Source organism: Dromiciops gliroides, chromosome 4, assembly GCF_019393635.1.
Source record: "Dromiciops gliroides isolate mDroGli1 chromosome 4, mDroGli1.pri, whole genome shotgun sequence".
NCBI classification, from domain to species: Eukaryota; Metazoa; Chordata; class Mammalia; order Microbiotheria; family Microbiotheriidae; genus Dromiciops; species Dromiciops gliroides.
In genome coordinates this window covers 390,994,046-391,007,578 of record NC_057864.1, presented here as the reverse complement: position 1 = coordinate 391,007,578, position 13,533 = coordinate 390,994,046, and the positions used below count along the sequence as shown (strand labels likewise).

Here is a 13,533-nt window from a genome sequence, read left to right as displayed (position 1 = left end):
GCAGGAGGAGTTCAGAGAAACCTGGAGGGTCTTACGTGAGCTGATGATGAGTGAGATGAACAGAACCAGAAGAACATTGTACACAGTATCATCAACATTGAGTGTTGATCTACTGTGATGCACTATATTCTTCTCACCAATGCAATGGTACAGAAGAGTTCCAGGGAACTCATGATAGAAGAGGATCTCCAAATCCAAGGAAAAAAAAAAAAAAGAACTGTGGAGTATAGATGCTGAATGAACCATACTATTTCTTTTGTTTTTGGTGCTGTTGGTTTTTTTTCTATTTTGAGGTTTTTCATCATTGCTCTGATTTTTTCTCTTATAACAGGACTAATGCAGAAATAGGATTAATGTTATTATGTGTATATATATATGTGTGTGTATAGATAGATCTATATCTATATCTATATGTATAGGTGTATATATATAGATATATATAGATATAACCTATATCAGATTGCCTGCTGTCTAGGGAAGGGGGGAGGGAGGGGAGGGAGAAAAATCTGAAATTGTAAAGCAACTGAAAAAATAAAATACTTTATATGTAAAATAAAATAAAATTAAAAAAAAAAAAAGAAGTAACAGCAAAACCTTATGCATTGGCTAGATCTTATTAGCCGAAAAGTTAACCACAGGATCAATTTTGCAGATTGCACAAAATCTCTAAACTTTACAGTGGTTAAGACACGATGAATGATTTTATTTCCAGCAGCCCATGTGACATTCTCTTCTCTTACAACTGTGCTCATAAAGCAAGACAGAAGGAAATGGAAGGGCAAAGGAACTTCAAGGACACTGGGCACACTTCTGAGGTCTCTGGTAGTTTAAATACTACAAAAATTCTTTTGGTCAAAAGCATTCAATGAGTATTAAGTATCAACAACTGACAAGGCTGTATGGTAAGTACTGGAGAAATAAGGTAAAAATGACATAGTTCCATATCCTCTATGAGCTGGTATTCTACTGATTACATGATAATCCTACTCATCTTTTGCCCAATATCCAAAGAAGGTGTGGGCCCAACAGACCATAAGCGGAAACTTTGAGAAATTATACCCAAGAAAAATCACAGGAAAAAAAAGTGATGCCATCAATTTCCTGCTTGAAGAAGGGTAGAATTGAGAGTTTTTAAAGTTAATTCCTGTCAGGATTTCAGTGTGGATTTATTATTTTGGCCAAAATGTTGAACCTTCTCTGAACCTCATTCACACTCAGTTATGCTAATGTAAGAAACAATCATTACCTTGAACTTTGGGTACACAGGACCAATCACCTTAAAAATTACAATTATCAAGTGAAGATTCCTTCTACTATAATAAAAACTCAAAAGTCAGTACCAAAGAGCCAAAGGTCAAATTTGAAGGAGCGATTTATTAGACCAAAGTTACAGAAGGTCAGAATTTCCAAATTTCACTTTTGGAACTCACTAACAAATTTTTATTTCCATCAGTGGGCTTTTACAGCTAGTTACATTTTCTGAACAATACAAAGAATTAGAAATGGCTCTTGGATAAGCTAATAAAAGAAAAAAAATTTAGAACCCCACTGTAGTTAGTTGAAATAAAGTTTTAAAATCAAGAAATTCCTTAAGTGCTTGTACTACAAAGGTGGCTTGTTAACTTTTTCACTTTTCATTTGGTTCTTTTAGTGACCTTTATAGACACACAGGATTATGTGAGCTACTTGTTAATAAAACCATTACAAATTTACATTCCAAAGAACTATGACACTGTCCTTTCCAAGAAAGACAACTGGATACACCTCTAGACTGGATGACATGGGGATCCTCCCCAAATCCAGCTGAATAGAATACCAGAAGTTGGTGAAGAAAAAAGCAAAGAAGTATTGACTCAGGTTAACCACTTCAAAGCAAAGGAGAATCCTTTCCTTAGCTGTAAATTTACCCACCTGGCGAAAAAATCCTTTCTCTGTCTTAGCCTGCCCAATGGTTATTTTTCGTAGGAATCGGTCATTTGTATCCAATACTGAAAGACAAAAGAAAAGATTTATGTAAGTGAACAACCAAATTCTAGTTTTCCTAAGCTTCTTTATCCATTAATGTATATTGTTCAATGAAATGTCCTGATATATATTTTCTCCTGCATTAAATGACTGCCAAATCAATGACTCTCAGCAAACAAGGCAAAATGTCTTAAACCACAAAATTTATGTTACCAAAATTTAGACCTGTTTGCACTTCTCTTCATACATATTTCTTTAGCTTTATTAATTACAACATTCAATATAACGTTCATTAAGGATTAGTTACTATAAAGGAAGGAACTATGCTAAGAGCTTGGGGGTAGGGGGCTGAGCACAAAAAGACATATACAATATAGCTTTCCCATGGAAAGAGTTTACAACCTAACAGGAAGGATAGATATGCTTTCATAACTATGAAAAAAGGGATCTGTAAATAAAACCAGAAGGCATGCTAGCCTAATGGAAAGAGAATTTTACCTGGAATCAAGAGACTTTGTCACTCACTAGTTGTGTGACCTTGGATAAGTCACAACCTCCTTGGGTCTCTGATTTCTCACAAAGTGGGGGAATTTGATTGATCTGGGATGTCCTATAACACTAAATACAAAAGACAGGTCTAGGCATAAGGCCATATGAGGGGGGACTCAGAATTTCTGATTTGGAAGCAACAGATGCCATTTAGTCTAACCCATAGCATAAAAGGAACATCAGTATAATATCCTCAACAGGTCACCCAAGCTTTGCTTAAAGAACTCCAGTGAAGGATGACCTTCAAGTCAGCTCTAGCTACTGGAAGTTTTTCCTTAAACCAAGCCCAAATTTGCCCATTTGTAATTTCTATCCACAGCTTCTAGTTTTCCCATCTGGAGCTAAATACAACAAATCTTATCCCACTTCCATAAGACAGCCGGTCAAATACTAATGTTCTCAGCACCCCACCTCCTCCCCAGCCCTCTCTCTTTTCTCCAGGGTAAATATATCCTATTTGCTCAACTGATCTTAGTGGTTTAGACTTGAGGTCATTTACCATTGTGGCTGACTTTCATTTTATCAATGTTTTTCTTAAAATGTGATGCTAAGAGCTGTATACAATGGGTGGTAGGGAGGGAATAGTCCACTTTGGGAATGAAGCTATATAAAAGATAGATGGGAGAGGGGACAGAATGTAGACAAGAAGGACAGTTAGGAGGTTAAGACAATAGTCTAGCCAAGAAGAGATGACAGCCTGCCCTGGGGTGGTTGCCAAGGGAGTTGAGAAGAAGGGACAGACGTGAGAAAGACAAGGGAGGCAGAGCTGACAGAACTTGGCAGTTGACAGGATGTATGGGATGAGGTAAAGGAAGGGCTCAGATTAGGAGCCAGGGTCATTGGAAGGATGACTGTGCCATTAACAGAGAGGAATTACAGTGAGAGATTTAAGGTAACAATAGGATTAAGGCAGTTTTGTAAAGGGATTAGAAAACATCCAGAAGCCAAAAATTTCCCATCCTATCTTAACTCGTTCATTACTACTTGTCCTTTAACCAAGCAATAACCAAGCAATGTACATAATTTTAAGCCAGCCAGCCTTGCAGACATAAAATATCATAGAAAAAAAAAATTAACAGGAAGGGAAGGAAAACTTATCGAAATTCTTATAGGTCGTTGCCTTTTTGCATGAGGGCCTATAGCAACTTGCAGGGCTGCATTAAAATATGCCATGTGAAAAGATTACAACTTGGTTATAAAAAAAAACAAAGAAGGGAGAGTTTCTTCTCAGATCTGTACTATACACAACCTTGGCACAGGAGTGAAGTTTTCTTTTTATCAAATTTCAAAAAAAAGGCCAGCAACCAAAGTTCAGCTGTTTTTCATTTAACAAAGTTTAAAAAAAAACAAAACCCAACACATACACACAAAAACTTCAGACAAGAAAGCAACTGGGGAGATCTTTGGGAATCGGTGGCATCAAAAGCCCATCTGCATCTTCAGGATGCCATCTGTACTGGATGCTTTCTCACAATTTATAATTTTATTGATGCTGAGAAGAAAAAAAAAATACGTGAAAGAGCCGGAGAGAAATAATCACGGGTCCCATTTACATAGCAGTTTCAATAATGAGAAAGTGACTCAAGAGATTTCTCTCAAGCCCACTATGAAGACAGATAGTAGAAATAAAATTCCAAGTAGATGGCAAGAAGTATTTCTGTAAACTCATTTACCTAGTCAGCTAAAAGGCTTCAAATCTGGTCAGTTCAAGGACTTTAATCTCATGGTGAAGGTCTGTCTGGTAATTTTTGTTGCATAGTATTCCTTGAGCCCTAATACAGGCCACAACTATACCTAACATGATTCCTGCTCCCTCGACTCTCACAGGTGAACAGAGAACACATATGATACACGTTTCAGTTTTGTTAGGTCTGGTTTTTTTTTTTTTTGGGGGGGGGGGTTTGCTGGGCAATGGGGGTTAAGTGACTTGCCCAGGGTCACACAGCTAGTAAGTTGTCAAGTGTCTGAGGCCGGATTTGAACTCAGGTACTCCTGAATCCAGGGCCAGTGCTTTATCCACTGCTCCACCTAGCTGCCCCAGGTCTGGTTTTTAATTTAATTACGGACGCTGCATATAATCACTGCTGGTACTCATGTTCTCAAGATGGGGTGAGTGAGACTTGATCATTCAGCAAAAACCTACTGAGTGCTCACTCACTCGTTACAGGCCACTTCTGTAGAAGAGAGGTCTGCTTGGGCAGATTCAAATTTGTTTCTCTAACAGGATACACAGACGCACAGGAGTACTGAGAGAACCCTCCAAGTCTCTGGCTTACTCAATACAAACGTGTCTTGAGGCAGAATTTCCAATCAAACTTCATCCCTTTCTAATCTAGCTATCTAATCAGATTTTTAAAAACTTAATCTTAATCATAAGGACAAAGCCTATGTTTGCTCTAAAGAAATAAAAGGTGATGATCCAGTGTCATAGATTCTACCTCCCACATCAGTAATGCTACATATGAACAAGATGGTGAGGTTATCAATTCCAAATTCTTTTGACCCATGAGCGTTAACACTACAACTTTCCATACTTCAGTGCTCTGAGCAGTCATCTGATTCTTGTATTTATTGGACTAAGTTTTAAAAGTTGTCATGTCTTTTCATATTGATCCAAGACCACAGAATACTTTGACTTGTTCTACCTTTTCAGAAAGAAAGCAATCTGAGAACTGGTATTTGGCATCACTCATCACATGGAGACTTTCTTTACACCAGGATCCAAGAATTGAGCTCCCTGCTATATTTCTGAATCATGCTCTAAAATGAGATCATTCTAACTGAGGAAGACAGGAGGGTGCCAACTTTTATATGTGACTCTTACCTTCTTTGTGTTTTTCTTTTTTTCACAGGTAAATCTCAGGGGTGCTCTTTAAAAAATGAACCCCAAACCTAATTCACAAATTAACTACTATAAAATAACTTTACTGAATTTTTGAGATAAACTGTGTACCACTAGTTTGCCCTTCAGAACTTAATGCCTTTAGAAAACTAGAAATTCTCTAAAAACAAAACAAACAAAAAAAGCAAAACAACAACAATAAAATTCCTTGGGTTGACCAGACTTGAAGTCTTTTAGCTGACTAGGCAGATGAGTTTACAGAAATGCTTTGTCCCATTTACTTGGAATTTTCTTTCCATTATTTGCCTCATACTGGGTTTGATAAAAATCTCAAGTCATTTTCTCATCTATTGAAACTGCTATGTAAATTTGACCTAGGATTACTTTGGCTCACTTGCCCATTTTTTCCTTCAGCATCAATAAAATTGTTAAAAACAAACAAATAAAAAACCTCTCAGAACAACAAAACTCACTCAACAAATGTGTCCAAAGCTTCTCTGGGGCTAAGCACTTGGCAGGATACAAAGGCACAGTTTTACCTTTTGATCTAGTCACAGAGGAGAGGTTTATCTACACTGATAAACATGCAAACAAGGAAACAAAAATAAAGTCATTGGTATTAAAGGAACAGAAGAAGAGATGTAAATAGTACGAAGTGGTGGGACAGGGAAAGATTTCAGGGAAGAGGTCATAGCATCAAAGGATCACTGAATTAGAGAATTAGCACTGGAAGGTGGTTCCTCAGAGGCAGGTAGGTTTCCCCGATGGACAGAGCACTGAGCTTGGAATCAGGAAGACTTAGCTTTCTGAGTTCAAATCTGGACTCAGACACTTACTAGCTGTGTGACCCTGGGCAAGACTCTTAACACTGTTTGCTTCAGTTTCCTCATATATAAAATGGATGGGAGAAGGAAATGGCAAACCACTCCAGTGTCTTTGCCAAGAAAACTGGGGTCACGAAGAGTTGGACAGACTGAACAACAACCTCAGAGGTCATCTAGTTCAACTCTCTCATCTCACAGATGAGGAAGTGAGGCCCCATGAAAAGAATGACTTGTTCAAGGAAAAGGAAGGAAGAAAGGAAGGGAGGGAGGGAGGGAGGAAGGATGGGAATAAGTATTTATTAAGCATCTACCTTATTAAGCACCAAGCACAGTGCTTTCCAATCTTTCATCACATCTGATCCTCACAATTCTATGAAGTAGTTGCTATTCCCCCTGCCTTTTTACAGTCAAGAAAATTGAGGCAAACAAAGATTACGTGATTTCAAACAAAGATTTGAACTCAGAACGTGAGGCCAGATATGAACTCAGGTCTCTGTAACTCCAGGCCCAACACTGTATCCACTGCACCACCACTGTAAGTGACAGAGCAGGCCCTTGGACTTCCAAATCCAGCAGACTTTCTACTAATCCATACTGCTACTCAAGATCAGACTTCATCTAGCCTTTGAGGTATGCATATGGGTGCAATGGGGAATATATTTCCGGTTGAAAAAACACAATATGAGATGTGGAGATGACAATAGGCAAGGAATATTCTAGGGGCAGTGAATAAGAAAGTTTTATTAACAAGACTATGTGTCAGAGCACTAGTGGTCTTGAAAGGTCTTAAATCCCAGGCTTTGATAGACAAAGTCTGGACTGGATTCTGCAGACAACGAGGAAAGACTTGTGGGCAGGAAACTGAAGAAACAAGAGCAGAGCTTTTAAGGAGGATGAGCAGTGTGCAGAAGGGATTAGAGTGGGGAAAGACCAGCAGGAGGGTGATCAGGCAAGAGAACAACCCAGCACCTTGTTAGCTCAACAGAGAAAAAGCAGGGCAGAAGTTTCAGGGTAGGAAGTTACAAGTGTGGTTGTCATAGAAGATGAACACAATCTTCAGTCGACCCATTTAAATTTCAGGGAGCCGTTTATACTGTGGATGCTGATGCTCTGATATTGAGACCAGTCCCCTGGAAATCTGCCACAGTGGGTTGGGAATTCCTCAGGTGTTTTCCCTTTTGGGTAAAACCTCTGGCCTACATGGCTGGAATGTCTTTACTTTAGGGAAAGCAGTAATAGAGCACTCTGCTTTCTCTCAAATTAAGTCTTGTGTATCCATGCAGGCTGGGCCTTTAAGGCATATACTTGGACGGCAGCTTGGATGGAGGTCTTTCTGTGCTTCAGAGATCTGTGATGCTAAACATTTTTAGCACTGATTTTGAGAAAAGAGCTTGGGCTTATCAAATCTGTAGATCACAAAGCTGAGGGATAGCTAACACTGGGGACAGAGACTATGTTTGTACCTTTCTCTGTATCCCCAGCACTTAGTGCAGAGCCCGACACATAGTAAACAAATAAAATTGACAGACATCGACAGAATTTTAAAAAAACCAACAAACTAACAGGCTGGAACATTTGGAAAGAATTTAGTAAAAAGTAATAGGGATAAAGGGGTTTTTTTTTGTTTTGTTTTGTTTTTTAGTGAGGCAATTGGGGTTAAGTGACTTGCCCAGGGTCACACAGCTAGTAAGTGTTAAGTGTCTGAGGCTGGATTTGAACTCAGGTCCTCCTGACTCCAGGGCCAGTGCTCTATCCACTGCGCCACCTAGCTACCTAGCTGCCCTTTTTTTTTTGGGGGGGGGGCAGGGCAATGGGGGTTAAGTGACTTGCCCAGGGTCACACAGCTAGTAACTGTCAAGTGTCTGAGGCTGGATTTGAACTCAGGTACTCCTGAATCCAGGGCCGGTGCTTTTATACACTGTGCCACCTAGCCGCCCCAATTTTTTTTTTAGTTAAATCCAAAAGAAACCTCACAAGTACAAGATGGAGGTGTTGTGACCAGACAGAGTGCAACTGGAAAAAGATCTGGGTGTGTTAGCAGACTCCAAGCTCAAGGTGACTCAGTATCATGATGTGGAAATCAAGAAAGCTAAGGTAGGTCTTGAGCAGGGGAAGGGGTGGGGGAGTAGGGAAGGTGGGAGGGAGAAAATTTGGAACTCAATATTTTATATAAAAATGAATGTTAAAATTGTCTTTACATGTAACCAGAAAAAAATACTATCTACTGGGAAACAACAACAGCAACAAAGAAAGTTATGGTAGTTTAAGGCTGCCTTAAGAAAGATGTATTGTCCAGGACCAAGGATAGTGTTGGGAAGGACTGTATTCAGTTTAGAACAGCAGAGGCCCTCAAGATTACGAAATATGAAGACCCACAAAAAGAACCAGGGGTGGTTAGCCTGGAAAAGAGGGGTATCCTGAATAAGAGGGAGAAGATTTGTTCTGCTTGGCCCCAGAGGGCAGACCTTAATTCCAAGGAGGCAACTTTGGGTTTGCTCTAAGGAAAAATCTCCTAAAAGTTTAAGTTTTTTTTTTAAATGTATACTTCTTTTTATATAATTCCCATATAGCTCCCCATCCTCATTGGACAAAGAGTTAAACAAGCTCTGGAAATGCATGAAACTTTCCCACTGGCAGAGCCACAACTTTAGGGAAAAACAACAACAACATCATGGTACATGTTCTTGGTACTAAAGGTCTTCAAGCAAAGCTTAAATGACTACTTGTTGAGGAGAATTCCTTAGGTACTTGGCCTAGATGAGCTTGGAATTCTCTCCAACTAGATTCTGCAATTGTTCTCCAGTGTCTCCCAGGAGCATGGAAGTGGGTGAGTCCTTGAAAGCTTTACTAGTATAGCACAAGCTCTGGCAGGTATTATGTCAAGTGGAAAAGATTAGATTACAAGGAGAGACTCTCTCCTAGTCTTCAGAGAAGTCTGGCTGGAAGTTACTTTTAGCTACTCATGGGATTCCTTTATTGAGGAGGGTAGAGGTGGAGGGTCTATTGGTAGAGAGAAAACCTTCTTCCCTGCCTGTAACTTATAGTGGGTTCCAATACTCCCAGGTCCACCTGTCTGGTGATCCCTTTATATTATTTTGTGTCAGAGAATTTATATTACCTTATTGTGTTATAGAATTTGTTACTTTAAGAGCTGTTTTCTCTCTCTCTCTCTCTCTCTATATATATATATATATATATATATATATATATATATATATATATGTTTTCACTAATTAGAACATTCAATATATATTTATTAAGGACCAATTACTATAAAGCAAGACACTGTGCTGGGGGCTACCTTCTTTGGAAATGACTATGTAGATGTGTCACGGATATGCTGATTATGTATCCATATCTTTGCAGTAAATTGGGTTCCCCAAACCACATTTAATTAGGCTACTTGTTGCAGTACTTAAAAAACTTAAGAAAAAAAAATTCAGGCTTTGCATTAATTTGGGTAAGCATAGTAGAGTCCCTGTCACAGAGGAGGCATTTAATGAACAGTGATGGACTGCTTGAAGTTACTTAGTCTTAGTTTCTTCAGCTATAAAGTGGGGATAATACTACTTTTCCTATCAACCACAGAGAACTATGGCAAGGGAAGTGTTTTGTAGACCTTAAAAACATCATAAGCGTGACTACCTCTCTGCCACGTGATGGTAGATGGGTCAATGTCAAGCCGGGCAAATCGGGTCATCTCCTCTTCTGTCAGGGTGCTTGGATCAGTCTTATTTATTCCTAATTTCTGGAGAAAAGAAAAATAAGAGGATGCAACAAAACTTACCAAATGCATGCTAGATAACCATTTCTCTTGGTTTTAGATTTTTGCCCCCACAAATCTCTGTGTGTTACTTTACGTGACCACTACATTCAGGGGAGAGAAAAAGTTGTCAGCATAACTGACATTATTTCATCGTAATCTACATTCCCAACCCACACATTGCCATTTGTAACCATTAATTCAAGTAAAGCCTGTGTCCATACTGTTCTCCAGGCAGTCTCCTTCTACCTTAGTGAGAAACACTTAGTACTTTTTTTAGACCTGCACATTCCCCCAGTGAAACATTACTTTGAAGACATGGTTCTATAATGAGAAAAAGAGCAGGGAAGAATAAAAGCCTTAAAGTTAATGTTAGGAAAAAGAAAACATAAATTACATGTAATATGAAGTGAAGAGGAATAGTATACCAACCGCTACTCCCCAATTAGTTGAATTATTTAGAGTCCTGTAGTGTAAGAAACTTCCCATAGCTTTAATCAGATTTCTAATGTGGGCAAGAGAGACTAGCAGGGTGTCACGGATGGATGGCAGGAGGCCCTGAGTTTGAATACTTCCTCAGATGCTTACTAGCTACGTGGCCCTAAGCAACTAGCCCTGGATGATCCCTAACTTCTTTTCTATCTCTGGGCCTCCTAAAAATCCACATCCACCTGAAGTGAGGCTACTCAGCCTATACTGACTAGTCAGGAATGAATTCTTCCTTGCCTATAACTTGCAGTGGGGCCCTAGTCCTCCCAAGTCCCACTAGCCGAGGGAGGTCTCTAGACTATTCTGTGTTCAGGGTTGGGTTTTGGTATAGCTTTATAAAAGACAAAGCTAGGATATATTTACATGTCGATCCTATTTATACCAGTAGCACACTCAGTAACTACAGAGGTAGATTTTTTTTTAATTGTGCAATTTTAGTTTGGAATCAGGGCAGTAAAGCTTTGACACCATTTTTTGTCACCTAAGAGCTGCAAAATGTGACAATCATCGTTAGACCTTTTCTCTGCTAGAGAAGTTGGGAGAATCAATGTGATAATTAATGTATACCCAGACTTTAGGACTCTGGAAACAATGAAAAAGCATTAGAAAGGAATTATTGCTAACCCCTCAAAGCTAGGCTCAAGTGCCATCTTCTGCATGAAATTCTTTCCTGATCTCCTCAGCTGCTAACCACTCCTACCTCCCATTTTGTTGTTGTTCTGTCAAATACAACATTTTGTGACTCTTTTTGGGATTTTCTTGTGTGAGAAAATAATGGCATTTGGCAGATACTCAAAGGCCCACCTGGAGATTAATCTAAACCGATTGAATTATGTCGGAGTGATTGACTGTTGATTAGCCTACTTAAAGTTAATTAGATTGTAACCACACCTGGCCAGCCCTCAAGAAGGTACTGTTCTCAGAAGCTAAGGACTTTGAACTCAACATGAGACCACCTTCTTCTAGTCCAGTGAACCAATGGATTTGGATGACACTAACCAATCAGCTTGAAGCAGTGTGTAAGGACCGCCTCTGCTCCGGACCTATAAAAAGCTTCCACACTCAGTTTGCTGGGGCAGTTCATTGTTGAAGCAGACTTATGGTGGAGTACTTGAGGAAGAATCAGACCAGACTGGAACTCTAGGCTAGATAGGCCTTTTCTTAAGTTTATGAACTCCACATGTTTTCCTTTTTACTAATACCTAGTATGCTTTAATAAATGCTTAATGCCCAAAGACTGGTACTAAAGCTTCCAATTTAAGGTGACCACACATTTAGATTTTAAACATCACACATGGCAAAGAAACTAGAGCGGTTTGTCATTTCCTTCTCCAATTCATTTTACAGATAATGAAACTGAGGCAAATGGACTTAAATGACTTGTCCTGGGTCACACAGTCAGTAAGTGTCTAAGGTCAGATTACCCCTTAGGGGCTTTTCTTGACAAAAACACTACAATGGTTTGCCATTTCCTTCTCTAGCTCGTTTTACATAGGAGGAAACTGAAGCAAACAGGGTTAAATGACCTGCCCAGGGTCACACAGCTAGTAAGTGTCTGAGGTCATATTTGAACTCGGGGATTCCTGGTTCTAGGCCCAGTACTCTCTCCACTATGCAATCCAGCTGTCCTTGCATTAATTTTGTATTTGTCTACATATTGCCTCCTCCAAAACAGTATGAAAGCTCTTTGAGAGCAGACAGAGAATATTTCATCTTCTTGGTACCCTTAGTGCCTAGCACAGGGCCTAGAACACTTTATTGGCCTGTAATGGTGATTTCATTCACATAGAGAGAACTATTAATGAGGAACCTCCAACCAAATGCAGGTTAGCATCTGCTCTGAAATTTATAGTCTAGAGAATGTTCTCTGGGGGCAATGAGAATTAAGGGACTGGTCCAGGATCAGGCACAGCCAGTATATGTACTTGAATCCAGGGAATTTCTAGGACAGCTCTACTCCACACCACTCTGGGTTTTTTTGTTTTTTAATTTTAATTTTAAATTTTTTTTTTTTTTTTGCGGGGCAATGAGGGTAAAGTGACTTGCCCAGGGTCACACAGCTAGTAAATGTCAAGTGTCTAAGGTTGGATTTGAACTCTGGTCCTCCTGAATCCAGGGCTAGTGCTTTGTCCCCTGTACTACCTAGCTGCCCCCCACCACTCTGTTTTTAATATCTGAGGCAATTAATAAACTTTTGTTGATTGATGGAATGATTATATGTATTTTTATTGTTTTGTTGACTAGTCATGTTTGATCTTTCATGACCCATTTGGGAGTGATTTGTCATTTCCTTTTCTAGCTCATTTTACATATGAGGAAACTGAGGTAAACAGGGTTAAGTGACTTGTCCAGGGTCACAGAGCTAGTTTCTGAGGCTGGATTTGAACTCAGGTCCTCCTGACTCCAAGCCTGAAATCTATCCACTGTGATACCTAGTTGCCTAATTACATGCATATCAATGACTTTTCAGTATTTTTACATAGAAAACTGAGAATTACAAACTAAGATGATAGCACTAATGAAAATTACAAAAACCTTTACAAAAAAATCTTTAGAGAAAAAGCCAAGTATACTAAAAAATTCTGATTTGGCTGTTGACTCACTTTTTAAGAACATCACAATACATATTAAATCTTATTCCCAACTAAGTTTCTGAATACCAAGACTAAATTGAGGGTAAAACAATTGCTAATGTGCTTTAAAAGGTTTTCATTTTATTTTTCTGCAGTATGTTCTCTACATTTCCCCCCTTAGAAACTCAAACTGGAAACTTACTTTCAACCGATTGAGCTGAATCTCTGAAAACCCTCTCACACCATTCACTAATGGCACCAATCGATTAAACAGCGCCTGAGAACCAACCAAAACAACAACAAAATCAAGTTTAAGGGACATCTATAAACCTGGATCATTCATAGCAGTATGATATGCTTTGAGATTTAAGCCATTTAGATCAGAATTCACAAACATCCTTTGGTTTAACATAAACGAGATAAACTTTCATTTAATTTTTCAAGAACACCCAGCTAAATTTGAATATTACGATCAGTCTGTAGAAACACAATTCCTTAATGTAGATCCTAAAAATTCTGAAATTAACA

General features: G+C 39.0%; 1 protein-coding gene across 1 annotated transcript in view; it reads right to left on the bottom strand.

The window, feature by feature from the left end:
• The window catches only part of MTHFD1L (methylenetetrahydrofolate dehydrogenase (NADP+ dependent) 1 like), a 218,868-nt gene that overhangs the window by 128,392 nt on the left and 76,943 nt on the right, over positions 1-13,533 (bottom strand). Inside the window, exons 15-17 of the mRNA XM_044003413.1 lie at positions 13,208-13,282; positions 9,826-9,928; positions 1,912-1,988 (exon numbers count right to left, since the gene is read on the bottom strand). Of these exons, the coding sequence (XP_043859348.1) occupies positions 1,912-1,988; positions 9,826-9,928; positions 13,208-13,282 (255 nt within the window). The remainder of the gene's footprint in view (positions 1-1,911; positions 1,989-9,825; positions 9,929-13,207; positions 13,283-13,533) is intronic.